The sequence below is a fragment of the Oncorhynchus mykiss genome, chromosome 6 (assembly GCF_013265735.2).
Source record: "Oncorhynchus mykiss isolate Arlee chromosome 6, USDA_OmykA_1.1, whole genome shotgun sequence".
Taxonomy (NCBI): Eukaryota; Metazoa; Chordata; class Actinopteri; order Salmoniformes; family Salmonidae; genus Oncorhynchus; species Oncorhynchus mykiss.
In genome coordinates this window covers 93,986,644-94,002,724 of record NC_048570.1, presented here as the reverse complement: position 1 = coordinate 94,002,724, position 16,081 = coordinate 93,986,644, and the positions used below count along the sequence as shown (strand labels likewise).

Genomic DNA, 16,081 nt, shown 5'->3' with positions numbered 1-16,081 from the left:
ACCTGTTATTTAGCTAGGTAAGCCCTCAGCTGGTTCTGGTCCTACCTGTTATTTAGCTAGGTAAGCCCTAAACTGGTTCTGATCCTACCTGTTATTTAGCTAGGTAAGCCCTCAGCTGGTTCTGGTCCTACCTGTTATTTAGCTAGGTAAGCCCTAAACTGGTTCTGATCCTACCTGTTATTTAGCTAGGTAAGCCCTCAGCTGGTTCTGGTCCTACCTGTTATTTAGCTAGGTAAGCCCTCAGCTGGTTCTGGTCCTACCTGGTATTTAGCTAGGTAAGCCCTCAGCTGGGTCTGGTCCTACCTGTTATTTAGCTAGGTAAACCCTCAGCTGGTTCTGGTCCTACCTGTTATTTAGCTAGGTAAGCCCTAAACTGGTTCTGGTCCTACCTGTTATTTTAGCTTTGTAAACCCCCAGCTGGTCCTCCCTGGTATTTAGCTAGGTAAACCCTCAGCTGGTTCTGGTCCTACCTGGAATTTCGCTAGGTAAGCCCTAAACTGGTTCTGGTCCTACCTGTTATTTAGCTAGGTAAGCCCTAAACTGGTTCTGGTCCTACCTGGAATTTCGCTAGGTAAGCCCTAAACTGGTTCTGGTCCTACCTGTTATTTAGCTAGGTAAGCCCTAAACTGGTTCTGGTCCTACCTGTTATTTTAGCTTTGTAAACCCCCAGCTGGTCCTCCCTGTTATTTAGCTAGGTAAACCCTCAGCTGGTTCTGGTCCTACCTGTTATTTAGCTAGGTAAGCCCTAAACTGGTTCTGGTCCTACCTGTTATTTTAGCTTTGTAAACCCCCAGCTGGTCCTCCCTGGTATTTAGCTAGGTAAACCCTCAGCTGGTTCTGGTCCTACCTGGAATTTCGCTAGGTAAGCCCTAAACTGGTTCTGGTCCTACCTGTTATTTAGCTAGGTAAGCCCTAAACTGGTTCTGGTCCTACCTGGAATTTCGCTAGGTAAGCCCTAAACTGGTTCTGGTCCTACCTGGTATTTAGCTAGGTACACCCTCAGCTGGTTCTGGTCCTACCTGGAATTTCGCTAGGTAAGCCCTAAACTGGTTCTGGTCCTACCTGGTATTTAGCTAGGTAAGCCCTCAGCTGGTTCTGGTCCTACCTGGTATTTAGCTAGGTAAGCCCTAAACTGGTTCTGGTCCTACCTGTTATTTAGCTAGGTAAGCCCTAAACTGGTTCTGGTCCTACCTGTTATTTAGCTAGGTAAACCCTAAACTGGTTCTGGTCCTACCTGGTATTTAGCTAGGTAAACCCTAAACTGGTTCTGGTCCTACCTGTTATTTAGCTAGGTAAACCCTCAGCTGGTTCTGGTTCTACCTGGTATTTAGCTAGGTAAACCCTAAACTGGTTCTGGTCTTACCTGTTCCATCTAAAAGGCGACACAAAGTGAGATTCCATGACATAATGTGTTCTCATTGTGATCTGGAGATGAACATGTTTGATGTATAATTGAATAAGGTTATATAGCAGGGGGTCTTTTCAGCCCAGTTAAATAGATGCGTTTCTTTACCGGCAGGAAAACCCCCTCTAGACATCTGGACGTTGTCCTCTTATCATACCTGGTCCTTCTTTCTGGGCCAACAAGTCACTCAACACGAACTACAGGATCCAGAATGCATTGCTTCATGTCCTCACTTTAACACTGTTCATCAACGACAAGTGTACTCTACCCTAGAGGAGTTAGTCAGGAACTCGACAGGACCATTAAATATTAAGAAGTACAGATGTTGAATCATTAATAGCTGGTGAGACGGAGCGGTTTCCTTGGCAGAGAAGTGACAGTAGACAGGCCTTACTGAGTAGTGCTCCTTCATAGTCTGATACTGTCACAGTAGACAGCCCTTACTGAGTAGTGCTCCTCCTCCCTAGAGTCTGATACTGTCACAGTAGACAGCCCTTACTGAGTAGTGCTCCTCCTCCCTAGAATCTGAGACTGTCACAGTAGACAGCCCTTACTGAGTAGTGCTCCTCCTCCCTAGAATCTGAGACTGTCACAGTAGACATCCCTTACTGAGTAGTGCTCCTCCTCCCTAGAATCTGAGACTGTCACAGTAGACAGCCCTTACTGAGTAGTGCTCCTCCTCCCTAGAGTCTGATACTGTCACAGTAGACAGCCCTTACTGAGTAGTGCTCCTCCTCCCTAGAATCTGATACTGTAACAGTAGACAGCCCTTACTGAGTAGTGCTCCTCCTCCCTAGAATCTGATACTGTAACAGTAGACAGCCCTTACTGAGTAGTGCTCCTCCTCCCTAGAATCTGAGACTGTCACAGTAGACAGCCCTTACTGAGTAGTGCTCCTCCTCCATAGAGTCTGATACTGTCACAGTAGACAGCCCTTACTGAGTAGTGCTCCTCCTCCATAGAGCCTGATACTGTAACAGTAGACAGCCCTTACTGAGTAGTGCTCCTCCTCCCTAGAGTCTGATACTGTCACAGTAGACAGCCCTTACTGAGTAGTGCTCCTCCTCCATAGAGCCTGATACTGTCACAGTAGACAGCCCTTACTGAGTAGTGCTCCTCCTCCCTAGAGTCTGATACTGTCACAGTAGACAGCCCCTACTGAGTAGTGCTCCTCCTCCATAGAGTCTGATACTGTCACAGTAGACAGCCCTTACTGAGTAGTGCTCCTCCTCCCTAGAGTCTGATACTGTCACAGTAGACAGCCCTTACTGAGTAGTGCTCCTCCTCCCTAGAATCTGATACTGTAACAGTAGACAGCCCTTACTGAGTAGTGCTCCTCCTCCATAGAGTCTGATACTGTCACAGTAGACAGCCCTTACTGAGTAGTGCTCCTCCTCCATAGAGCCTGATACTGTAACAGTAGACAGCCCTTACTGAGTAGTGCTCCTCCTCCCTAGAGTCTGATACTGTCACAGTAGACAGCCCTTACTGAGTAGTGCTCCTCCTCCATAGAGCCTGATACTGTCACAGTAGACAGCCCTTACTGAGTAGTGCTCCTCCTCCCTAGAGTCTGATACTGTAACAGTAGACATCCCTTACTGAGTAGTGCTCCTCCTCCATAGAGCCTGATACTGTCACAGTAGACAGCCCTTACTGAGTAGTGCTCCTCCTCCATAGAGTCTGATACTGTCACAGTAGACAGCCCTTACTGAGTAGTGCTCCTCCTCCCTAGAGTCTGATACTGTCACAGTAGACAGCCCTTACTGAGTAGTGCTCCTCCTCCCTAGTCTGATACTGTCACAGTAGACAGCCCTTACTGAGTAGTGCTCCTCCTCCCTAGAGTCTGATACTGTCACAGTAGACAGCCCTTACTGAGTAGTGCTCCTCCTCCATAGTCTGATACTGTCACAGTAGACAGCCCTTATTGAGTAGTGCTCCTCCTCCATAGAGCCTGATACTGTAACAGTAGACAGCCCTTATTGAGTAGTGCTCCTCCTCCATAGAGCCTGATACTGTAACAGTAGACAGACCTTACTGAGTAGTGCTCCTCCTCCCTAGAGTTGGATACTGTCACAGTAGACAGCCCTTACTGAGTAGTGCTCCTCCTCCCTAGAGTCTGATACTGTCACAGTAGACAGCCCTTACTGAGTAGTGCTCCTCCTCCCTAGAGTCTGATACTGTCACAGTAGACAGCCCTTACTGAGTAGTGCTCCTCCTCCCTAGTCTGATACTGTCACAGTAGACAGCCCTTACTGAGTAGTGCTCCTCCATAGAGTCTGATGGAGATCCTGGTGGTCCTGAGCTCAAACACAAACTCATAGAGCTGACTGGGGAACACTAGAGCCTGTAGAGACAGACAGGGAGGAAGAGAGAGAGAAAGAAAGAGAGAGAGGGGAAAGAGGTGGGAGAGAGGGAGGGAGGGAGAGAGAGAGGGGACAGAGGAGGGAGAGAGAGAGAGGGGACAGAGGAGGGAGAGAGAGAGAGGGGACAGAGGTGGGAGAGAGAGAGCGAGAGGGGAAAGAGGTAGGAGAGGAAGAGAGGTGGGAGAGAGGGAGGGAGGGAGAGAGAGAGGGGACAGAGGAGGGGGAGAGAGAGAGGGGACAGAGGAGGGAGAGAGAGAGAGAGGGGACAGAGGTGGGAGAGAGAGGGAGGAGAGAGGAAGAGAGAGAGAGGTGGGAGAGAGAAGAAGAGCTCAGTGTTACAGATGCTGTAAAATAATAATAACAACATTGTATAATAAGGCTTTTGATAGACCCAGAGACACTTGACAACCCATCCAGCAGTAGTGTCTTCTGTCCTGGTTCTGGGTTCACCGGGGTTACAGGCTTTTCCCCCCCAACCAGGTAACAACACTCCTGATTCAACTAATCAACAAGACCTTGATGAGTCAAATCAGATGTTGTTGTTGTTAGTGTGGGGCTGGAGAACAAGCCTGCACACCCGGTCCATTCCCCAGGACCAAGATGGAACCATGAGGTCAAAGGAATTGGACTGGGAGATTTCTATACAGTACAGCAGAGGTTGACTAATGTACACTACTTACCAGTAAGGCTATGGTTTAGTCCAGTTGACTAGTGTACACTACTTACCAGTAAGGCTATGGTTTAGTCCAGTTGACTAGTGTACACTACTTACCAGTAAGGCTATGGTTTAGTCCAGTTGACTAATGTACACTACTTACCAGTAAGGCTATGGTTTAGTCCAGTTGACTAGTGTACACTACTTACCAGTAAGGCTATGGTTTAGTCCAGTTGACTAATGTACACTACTAAGGCTATGGTTTAGTCCAGTTGACTAGTGTACACTACTTACCAGTAAGGCTATGGTTTAGTCCAGTTGACTAGTGTACACTACTTACTATTAAGGCTATGGTTTAGTCCTGTCATGTACTGTCATGTTGTGTCTTGTCTCTGTCCTTTCCCTTCACCCTGTCTCCCTCTGCTGGTCGTTGTTAGGTTACCTTTTCTCCCCCGCTTTCCCCCAGCTGTTCCTTGTCTCCTCTAACTACCCATTCACCCCGTTTCCCACCTGTTCCCTTTTTCCCTCTGATTAGGTCCCTATATCTCTCTCTGTTTCTGTTCCTGTCCTTGTCGGATTCTTGTTTGTTGTGTTTCATGCCTGAGCCAGACTATCGTCATGTTTGCTGTAACCTTGTCCTGTCCTGTCGGAATCTGCCGGTCTATCTGAGCCTACCTATGTTTGGTTATTAAAGAAGCTCTGTTTAAGTTAGTTCGCTTTTGGGTCCTCATTCACTCACCATAACAGAAGAATCCGACCAAGAATGGACCCAGCGACTTCGGATCCTCTCCACTCAGCCGTCGGGATCCAGGGAGCGATGCTAGGCAGACACGAGCAGGAAGTGTCTGCTGCTCGACATGCCGTTGAGACCCTGGCCACCCAAGTCTCCAACCTCACAGAACAGGTTCACCATCTCCGCCTCGATCCACCGGCCACTTCCAGGGCTTTCGAATCTCCGGAGCCCAGAATCAATAACCCGCCGTGTTACTCTGGGGAGCCCACTGAATGCCGCTCGTTCCTCACCCAGTGTGATATTGTGTTTTCTCTCCAGCCCAACACTTACTCCAGGAGCACTGCTCGTGTCGCCTACGTCATATCTCTCCTTATTGGACGGGCTCGTGAGTGGGGCACGGCAATCTGGGAGGCAAGGGCTGAGTGTACTAACCAGTATCAAGACTTTAAGGAGGAGATGATACGGGTTTTTGATCGATCTGTTTTTGGGGAGGAGGCTTCCAGGGCCCTGTCTTCCCTATGTCAAGGCAATCGATCCATAACAGACTACTCTATTGAGTTTCGCACTCTTGCTGTCTCCAGTGGCTGGAACGAGCCGGCCTTGCTCGCTCGTCTTCTGGAGGGTTTCCGCGCAGAGGTAAAGGATGAGATTCTCTCCCGGGAGGTTCCTTCCAGCGTGGATTCCTTGATTGAACTCGCTATTCGCATTGAGCGACGGGTTGATCTTCGTCACCGAGCTCGTGGAAAGGAGCTCGCGCTCTCCGTCGCCTCCCTCTCCGCATCACTACCATCTTCCTCTGCCGGCTCGGGTGCTGAGCCCATGCAGCTGGGAGGTATCCGCATCTCGACTAAGGAGAGGGAACGGAGAATCACCAACCGCCTCTGTCTCTATTGCGGTTACGCTGGTCATTTTGTCACTTCATGTCCAGTAAAAGGCCAGAGCTCGTCAGTAAGCGGAGGGCTACTGGTGAGCGCTACTACTCCTGTCTCTCCTTCAAGATCCTGCACTACCTTGTCGGTCCATCTACGCTGGACCGGTTCGTCAGCTTCCTGCAGTGCCTTAATAGACTCTGGGGCGGAGGGCTGTTTTATGGACGAGACCTGGGCTCGGGAACATGACATTCCTCTCAGACAGTTAAAGGAGCCCACGGCCTTGTTCGCCCTGGATGGTAGTCCTCTCCCCAGGATTCAGCGTGAGACGCTACCTTTAACCCTCACTGTTTCTGGTAATCATAGTGAAACCATTTCTTTTTTAATTTTTCGTTCACCTTTTACACCTGTTGTTTTGGGCCATCCCTGGCTAGTTTGTCATAATCCTTCCATTAATTGGTCTAGTAATTCTATCCTCTCCTGGAACGTCTCTTGTCATGTGAAATGTTTAATGTCTGCTATCCCTCCTGTTTCCTCTGTCTCTTCTTCACAGGAGGAGCCTGGTGATTTGACAGGGGTGCCGGAGGAATATCACGATCTGCGCACGGTGTTCAGTCGGTCCAGGGCCACCTCTCTTCCTCCACACCGGTCGTATGATTGTAGTATTGATCTCCTTCCGGGAACCACCCCCCCCCCGGGGTAGACTATACTCTCTGTCGGCTCCCGAACGTAAGGCTCTCGAAGATTATTTGTCTGTAGCTCTTGACGCCGGTACCATAGTCCCCTCCTCCTCTCCCGCCGGAGCGGGGGTTTTTTTTGTCAAGAAGAAGGACGGGTCTCTGCGCCCCTGCATAGATTATCGAGGGCTGAATGACATAACAGTGAAGAATCGTTATCCGCTTCCTCTTATGTCTTCAGCCTTCGAGATCCTGCAGGGAGCCAGGTTTTTCACTAAGTTGGACCTTCGTAACGCTTACCATCTCGTGCGCATCAGGGAGGGGGACGAGTGGAAGACGGCGTTTAACACTCCGTTAGGGCACTTTGAATACCGGGTTCTTCCTTTCGGCCTCGCTAACGCTCCAGCTGTCTTTCAGGCATTAGTCAATGATGTCCTGAGAGACATGCTGAACATCTTTGTTTTCGTTTACCTTGACGATATCCTGATTTTTTCACCGTCACTCCAGATTCATGTTCAGCACGTTCGACGTGTCCTCCAGCGCCTTTTAGAGAATTGTCTTTTTGTGAAGGCTGAGAAGTGCACTTTTCATGCCTCCTCCGTCACATTTCTCGGTTCTGTTATTTCCGCTGAAGGCATTAAGATGGATCCCGCTAAGGTCCAAGCTGTCATTGATTGGCCCGTCCCTAAGTCACGCGTCGAGCTGCAGCGCTTTCTCGGCTTCGCGAACTTCTATCGTCGTTTCATCCGTAATTTCGGTCAGGTGGCAGCTCCTCTCACAGCCCTTACTTCTGTCAAGACGTGCTTTAAGTGGTCCGTTTCCGCCCAGGGAGCTTTTGATCTCCTCAAGAATCGTTTTACATCCGCTCCTATCCTTGTTACACCTGACGTCTCTAGACAGTTCGTTGTCGAGGTTGACGCGTCAGAGGTGGGCGTGGGAGCCATCCTTTCTCAGCGCTCCCTCTCTGACGACAAGGTCCACCCATGCGCGTATTTTTCTCATCGCCTGTCGCCGTCGGAACGTAACTATGATGTGGGTAACCGCGAACTGCTCGCCATCCGGTTAGCCCTAGGCGAATGGCGACAGTGGTTGGAGGGGGCGACCGTTCCTTTTGTCGTTTGGACTGACCATAGGAACCTTGAGTACATCCGTTCTGCCAAACGACTTAATGCGCGTCAGGCGCGTTGGGCGCTGTTTTTCGCTCGTTTCGAGTTCGTGATTTCTTATCGTCCGGGCTCTAAGAACACCAAGCCTGATGCTTTGTCTCGTCTCTTCAGTTCTTCAGTAGCCTCCACTGACCCCGAGGGGATTCTCCCTGAGGGGCGTGTTGTCGGGTTGACTGTCTGGGGAATTGAGAGGCAGGTAAAACAAGCGCTCACTCACACTCCGTCGCCGCGCGCTTGTCCTAGGAACCTTCTTTTCGTTCCCGTTCCTACTCGTCTGGCCGTTCTTCAGTGGGCTCACTCTGCCAAGTTAGCCGGCCACCCTGGCGTTCGGGGTACGCTTGCTTCCATTCGCCAGCGTTTTTGGTGGCCCACCCGGGAGCATGACACGCGTCGTTTCGTGGCTGCTTGTTCGGTCTGCGCGCAGACTAAGTCCGGTAACTCTCCTCCTGCCGGCCGTCTCAGGCCGCTTCCTATTCCCTCTCGACCGTGGTCTCACATCGCCTTAGATTTTGTCACCGGACTGCCTTCGTCAGCGGGGAAGACTGTTATTCTTACGGTTGTCGATAGGTTCTCTAAGGCGGCTCATTTCATTCCCCTTGCTAAGCTTCCTTCTGCTAAAGAGACGGCACAAATCATCATCGAGAATGTTTTCAGAATTCATGGCCTTCCGTCAGACGTCGTTTCGGACAGAGGTCCGCAATTCACGTCTCAATTTTGGAGGGAGTTTTGCCGTTTGATTGGGGCTTCCGTCAGTCTCTCTTCCGGCTTTCACCCCCAGTCTAACGGTCAAGCAGAACGGGCCAATCAGACTATTGGTCGCATCTTACGCAGTCTTTCTTTTCGTAACCCTGCGTCTTGGTCAGAACAGCTCCCCTGGGCAGAATACGCCCACAACTCGCTTCCTTCGTCTGCGACCGGGCTATCTCCTTTTCAGAGTAGCCTCGGGTACCAGCCTCCGCTGTTCTCATCTCAGTTCGCCGAGTCCAGCGTCCCCTCCGCTCAGGCTTTTGTCCAACGTTGCGAGCGCACCTGGAAGAGGGTCAGGTCTGCACTTTGCCGTTATAGGACGCAGACTGTGAGGGCTGCTAATAAGCGTAGAACTAAGAGTCCTAGATATTGTCGCGGTCAGAGAGTTTGGCACTCCACTCAGAACCTTCCCCTTAAGACGGCTTCTCGCAAGTTGACCCCGCGGTTCATTGGTCCGTTCCGTATTTCTCGGGTCATTAATCCTGTCGCAGTTCGACTTCTTCTTCCGCGATACCTTCGTCGCGTCCACCCGGTCTTCCATGTCTCCTGCATCAAGCCCGTCCTTCGCGCCCCCGCTCGTCTTCCCCCCCCCCCCCCCATCCTTGTCGAGGGCGCACCCATCTACAGGGTCCGTAGAATTTTGGACATGCGTCCTCGGGGCCGTGGTCACCAGTACCTCGTAGATTGGGAGGGGTACGGTCCTGAGGAGAGGAGTTGGGTTCCCTCTCGGGACGTGCTGGACCGTGCGCTGATCGAGGATTTCCTCCGTTGCCGCCAGGTTTCCTCCTCGAGTGCGCCAGGAGGCGCTCGGTGAGTGGGGGGGTACTGTCATGTACTGTCATGTTGTGTCTTGTCTCTGTCCTTTCCCTTCACCCTGTCTCCCTCTGCTGGTCGTTGTTAGGTTACCTTTTCTCCCCCGCTTTCCCCCAGCTGTTCCTTGTCTCCTCTAACTACCCATTCACCCCGTTTCCCACCTGTTCCCTTTTTCCCTCTGATTAGGTCCCTATATCTCTCTCTGTTTCTGTTCCTGTCCTTGTCGGATTCTTGTTTGTTGTGTTTCATGCCTGAGCCAGACTATCGTCATGTTTGCTGTAACCTTGTCCTGTCCTGTCGGAATCTGCCGGTCTATCTGAGCCTACCTATGTTTGGTTATTAAAGAAGCTCTGTTTAAGTTAGTTCGCTTTTGGGTCCTCATTCACTCACCATAACAGTCCAGTTGACTAGTGTACACTACTAAGGCTATGGTTTAGTCCAGTTGACTAGTGTACACTACTTACTATTAAGGCTATGGTTTAGTCCAGTTGACTAATGTACACTACTTACTATTAAGGCTATGGTTTAGTCCAGTTGACTAATGTACACTACTAAGGCTATGGTTTAGTCCAGTTGACTAATGTACAGTACTTACCAGTAAGGCTATGGTTTAGTCCAGTTGACTAGTGTACACTACTAAGGCTATGGTTTAGTCCAGTTGACTAGTGTACACTACTTACTATTAAGGCTATGGTTTAGTCCAGTTGACTAATGTACACCACTTACCAGTAAGGCTATGGTTTAGTCCAGTTGACTAATGTACACTACTTACCATTAAGGCTATGGTTTAGTCCAGTTGACTAATGTACACTACTTACCAGTAAGGCTATGGTTTAGTCCAGTTGACTAGTGTACACTACTTACTATTAAGGCTATGGTTTAGTCCAGTTGACTAATGTACACCACTTACCAGTAAGGCTATGGTTTAGTCCAGTTGACTAATGTACAGTACTTACCATTAAGGCTATGGTTTAGTCCAGTTGACTAATGTACACTACTTACCATTAAGGCTATGGTTTAGTCCAGTTGACTAATGTACACTACTTACCAGTAAGGCTATGGTTTAGTCCAGTTGACTAGTGTACACTACTTACTATTAAGGCTATGGTTGTGAACAGAACAGCAGACATGAGAATCCATATCCTAGACAGAAAACACAGAAGAAAGACATAAATACATTGTATTGATCAGAAACACAGGAGAGGAATAAACACAGATATTGATCATCAGAAACACACTAGACAGAGCTCAGAGAACAATGGGAATCCATTGGGCTATTCAGGACGCAGACAGAGAGAGACTGATCCAGCTGCATGTACTTCATCCTGTATTCTCCCACAGTACAACTATCATATCAAATAGGTAACAGGAAGTAACTGCTGAATATTCTGTCTGTTGATGGTTCTATAAAGATACTATATTCTGTTGATGGTTGTATGAGGATCCTATATTCTGTTGATGGTTGTATGAGGATCCTATATTCTGTTGATGGTTCTATAAGGATCCTATATTCTGTTGATGGTTCTATAAGGATCCTATATTCTGTTGATGGTTCTATAAGGATCCTATATTCTGTTGATGGTTGTATGAGGATCCTATATTCTGTTGATGGTTGTATGAGGATCCTATATTCTGTTGATGGTTCTATAAGGATCCTATATTCTGTTGATGGTTGTATGAGGATCCTATATTCTGTTGATGGTTCTATAAGGATCCTATATTCTGTTGATGGTTCTATAAGGATCCTATATTCTGTTGATGGTTCTATAAGGATCCTATATTCTGTCTGATGGTTCTATAAGGATCCTATATTCTGTTGATGGTTGTATGAGGATCCTATATTCTGTTGATGAGGATCCTATATTCTGTTGATGGTTGTATGAGGATCCTATATTCTGTTGATGGTTGTATAAGGATCCTATATTCTGTTGATGGTTCTATAAGGATCCTATATTCTGTTGATGAGGATCCTATATTCTGTTGATGGTTCTATAAGGATCCTATATTCTGTTGATGAGGATCCTATATTCTGTTGATGGTTCTATAAGGATCCTATATTCTGTTGATGGTTGTATGAGGATCCTATATTCTGTTGATGGTTGTATGAGGATCCTATATTCTCTTGATGGTTGTATGAGGATCCTATATTCTGTTGATGGTTGTATAAGGATCCTATATTCTGTTGATGGTTGTATGAGGATCCTATATTCTGTCTGATGGTTCTATAAGGATCCTATATTCTGTTGATGGTTGTATAAGGATCCTATATTCTGTTGATGGTTGTATGAGGATCCTATATTCTGTTGATGGTTCTATAAGGATCCTATATTCTGTTGATGGTTCTATAAGGATCCTATATTCTGTTGATGGTTCTATAAGGATCCTATATTCTGTTGATGGTTGTATGAGGATCCTATATTCTGTTGATGGTTGTATGAGGATCCTATATTCTGTTGATGGTTGTATGAGGATCCTATATTCTGTTGATGGTTGTATGAGGATCCTATATTCTGTTGATGGTTGTATGAGGATCCTATATTCTGTTGATGGTTGTATGAGGATCCTATATTCTGTCTGATGGTTCTATAAGGATCCTATATTCTGTTGATGGTTGTATAAGGATCCTATATTCTGTCTGATGGTTGTATGAGGATCCTATATTCTGTTGATGGTTCTATAAGGATCCTATATTCTGTTGATGGTTCTATAAGGATCCTATATTCTGTTGATGGTTCTATAAGGATCCTATATTCTGTTGATGGTTGTATGAGGATCCTATATTCTGTTGATGGTTGTATAAGGATCCTATATTCTGTTGATGGTTGTATGAGGATCCTCTATTCTGTTGATGGTTCTATAAGGATCCTATATTCTGTTGATGGTTCTATAAGGATCCTATATTCTGTTGATGGTTCTATAAGGATCCTCTATATTCTGTTAATGGTTGTATGAGGATCCTATATTCTGTTGATGGTTGTATGAGGATCCTCTATATTCTGTTAATGGTTGTATGAGGATCCTATATTCTGTTAATGGTTGTATGAGGATCCTATATTCTGTTGATGGTTGTATGAGGATCCTATATTCTGTTGATGGTTGTATGAGGATCCTATATTCTGTTGATGGTTGTATGAGGATCCTATATTCTGTTGATGGTTGTATAAGGATCCTATATTCTGTTGATGGTTCTATAAGGATCCTATATTCTGTTGATGGTTGTATAAGGATCCTATTCTCTTCACACTACAACAACCATATGAAAGGGCCTACTGGTGGTAGAGAATGTAAGCCTACCAAATGGCACACCTCTTCCCTTATCAAGTACACTACTTTTGAACAGGGTTCTTGTAAAAAAATAAATAATAGTAGTGCACTATATAGGGAATAGGGTGCCATTTGGGACACATAGGAAGGAACTAAATGACAGAGTACATCTAATGTCTGCTACCTGTCTGTATAATGAATCTTCTGTAAAGATCACAACACCTTTTTATGTCTGGCTGCTGAGAGCAGTAAACACTGGCAGCATCCCAAACGGAAACCTATACCCTACATAGTCCCTTTGGGCCCAGGTCTAAAGGAGTGCACTATATATGGACTAGGGTGGCATCGGGCCTGGAGTCAGTGGACATTCATTTTCCTTTCATGTCCTGCTTCTCCATCACTCCCACTTTGATGTGTACACTTTCCATTACCTTAGTAAGGGAGAGGGGGGGGGGGGGGGGGGTACGGCCGGCGAGACATTTATAAAAATGTATTAAATATGATTATATTTGAGTTAAGATTTTTGGCCTAAAATGACTCATTCCATGATATACAAACATCCCCCACTAGATGGCGCTGTAGCCTGGTAACGTGCACTGTATTTCAGCCTACAGTCGGATTCAGAATGCGCTCAGTCATCGTGGCCACTTCATTGCTTGACGACTTTTGATGTGAAAAATAAGTGCCGCGAAAATTGGGACTCTGAATGTTGTATATTTAAAGAAAAATGGACAGCAACATTTACATCTTTTTTTTTATTACTAATATTGGACATAAGGCGGTATTGTCTGATATGCCAAGAAAGTGTTGCCATTTTTAAGGAATATAATCTCAAATCGTCATTTTTCAAGCAAGCATGCTAACTACGCTAGCTATCTGTCCTCTCAGGAACTAGCCAGGAAATAGCCAAAACTTAAAAGCCCAACTAAATCCGTTTACAAAAACGGTACTCTACTCCAGCCTCCGTAACTAAGGCAACCTACGTAGCGGCACATACAAATATAGTACAGCAAACCTTTTACTGAAGGGGAGTCTGTGGTGGAGACTGCTGGTATAATTTTGTCCTGAGAAAAAAAGCCAATTTGAGAAAATTAGCTTATCACTCAGAACCATCACCAGGCGCGTGTGGCAGTGATAGGGGAGGAGCTCATCTCCGAGTTGAAGAAAGAAAGAAAGAAAAGCAGATGGCTTTGATGAGATATGTATGAGAGTAGTGACATCAGAGACACCGCTCCACTTTACACGTTCCTCAGAGGAATTAAAAGAGAACTTTTGAGGTAACAAGAGGAACTTCTTGTGATGGAATCAATGATGGGAACAACCAGGGGGCTCTGACTTTTATGACAGGGTATCTTGTCTGCATGGGGGGGGGGGGGGGGGGGGGGGGCGGATGAATCTACCGTGGAGAAAACTGACAAACGTCACAACAGATGGATCACCAAATCTAACCGGTAAAAACATTGGGCTACTAAAAAGATTATAAAAGACAAAGTAAAAGAAGAAATATTGATATACACTGCTCAAAAAAATAAAGGGAACACTTAAACAACACAATGTAACTCCAAGTCAATCACACTTCTGTCAAATCAAACTGTCCACTTAGGAACCAACACTGATTGACAGTACATTTCACATGCTGTTGTGCAAATGGAATAGACAACAGGTGGAAATTATAGGCAATTAGCAAGACACCCCCAATAAAGGAGTGGTTCTGCAGGTGGTGACCACAGACCACTTCTCAGTTCCTACGCTTCCTGGCTGATGTTTTGGTCACTTTTGAATGCTGGCGGTGCTTTGACTCTAGTGGTAGCATGAGACGGAGTCAACAACCCACACAAGTGGCTCAGGTAGTGCAGCTCATCCAGGATGGCACATCAATGCGAGATGTGGCAAGAAGGTTTGCTGTGTCTGTCAGCGTAGTGTCCAGAGCATGGAGGCGCTACCAGGAGACAGGCCAGTACATCAGGAGACGTGGAGGAGGCCGTAGGAGGGCAACAACCCAGCAGCAGGACCGCTACCTCCGCCTTTGTGCAAGGAGGAGCAGGAAGAGCACTGCCAGAGCCCTGCAAAATGACATCCAGCAGGCCACAAATGTGCATGTGTCTGCTCAAACGGTCAGAAACAGACTCCATGAGGGTGGTATGAGGGCCCGACATCCACAGGTTGGGGGTTGTGCTTACAGCCCAACACCGTGCAGGACATTTGGCATTTGCCAGAGTACACCAAGATTGGCAAATTCGCCACTGGTGCCCTGTGCTCTTCACAGATGAAAGCAGGTTCACACTGAGCACGTGACAGACGTGACAGAGTCTGGAGACGCCGTGGAGAACGTTCAGCTGCCTGCAACATCCTCCAGCATGACCGGTTTGGCAGTGGGTCAGTCATGGTGTGGGGTGGCATTTCTTTGGGGGGCGGCACAGCTCTCCATGTGCTCGCCAGAGGTAGCCTGACTGCCAGTAGGTACCGAGATGAGATCCTCAGAACCCTTGTGAGACCATATGCTGGTGCGGTTGGCCCTGGGTTCCTTCTAATGCAAGACAATGCTAGACCTCATGTGGCTGGAGTGTGTCAGCAGTTCCTGCAAGAGGAAGGCATTGATGCTATGGACTGGCCCGCCCGTTCCCCAGACCTGAATCCAATTGAACACATCTGGGATATCATGTCTCGCTCCATCCACCAACGCCACGTTGCACCACAGACTGTCCAGGAGTTGGCGGATGCTTTAGTCCAGGTCTGGGAGGAGATCCCTCAGGAGACCATCCGCCACCTCATCAGGAGCATGCCCAGGCATTGTAGGGAGGTCATACAGGCACGTGGAGGCCACACACACTACTGAGCCTCATTTTGACTTGTTTTAAGGACATTAAATAGCCAGAAATCTTGCTTGTTTGTAGGTGACCTAATACTTATTTTCCACCATAATTTGCAAATAAATTCATAAAAAATCCTACAATGTGATTTTCTGAATTTTTTTTCTCATTTTGTCTGTCATAGTTGAAGTGTACCTATGATGAAAATTACAGGCCTCTCATCTTTTTAAGTGGGAGAACTTGCACAATTGGTGGCTGACTAAATACTTTTTTGCCCCACTGTATATACATATAGTATGTGGCCCTTCAATTGGCTTCAAAAAGTCAACGTGGCCCTTGAGCCAAAAGGTTTGCCCACCCTGCCTTAACTAAACCACTATACCACTTCATTACCTTAGACTATACCACTATACCACTATATTACCTTAGACTATACCACTTCATTACCTTAGACTATACCACTATACACCTCATTACCTTAGACTATACCACTATACCACTTCATTACCTTAGACTATACCACTTCATTACCTTAGACTATACCACTTCATTACCTTAGACTATACCACTATACCACTT

The 16,081-nt window shown here is 47.0% G+C and overlaps 1 protein-coding gene across 1 annotated transcript in view; it reads right to left on the bottom strand.

Annotated features, from left to right (window-relative positions):
* The window catches only part of LOC110519138 (tumor protein p53-inducible protein 11-like), a 107,699-nt gene that overhangs the window by 12,701 nt on the left and 78,917 nt on the right, over positions 1–16,081 (bottom strand). The window contains exons 4-5 of the mRNA XM_036981634.1: positions 10,523–10,571; positions 3,659–3,749 (exon numbers count right to left, since the gene is read on the bottom strand). Coding sequence (XP_036837529.1) covers positions 3,659–3,749; positions 10,523–10,571 — 140 coding nt within the window. The remainder of the gene's footprint in view (positions 1–3,658; positions 3,750–10,522; positions 10,572–16,081) is intronic.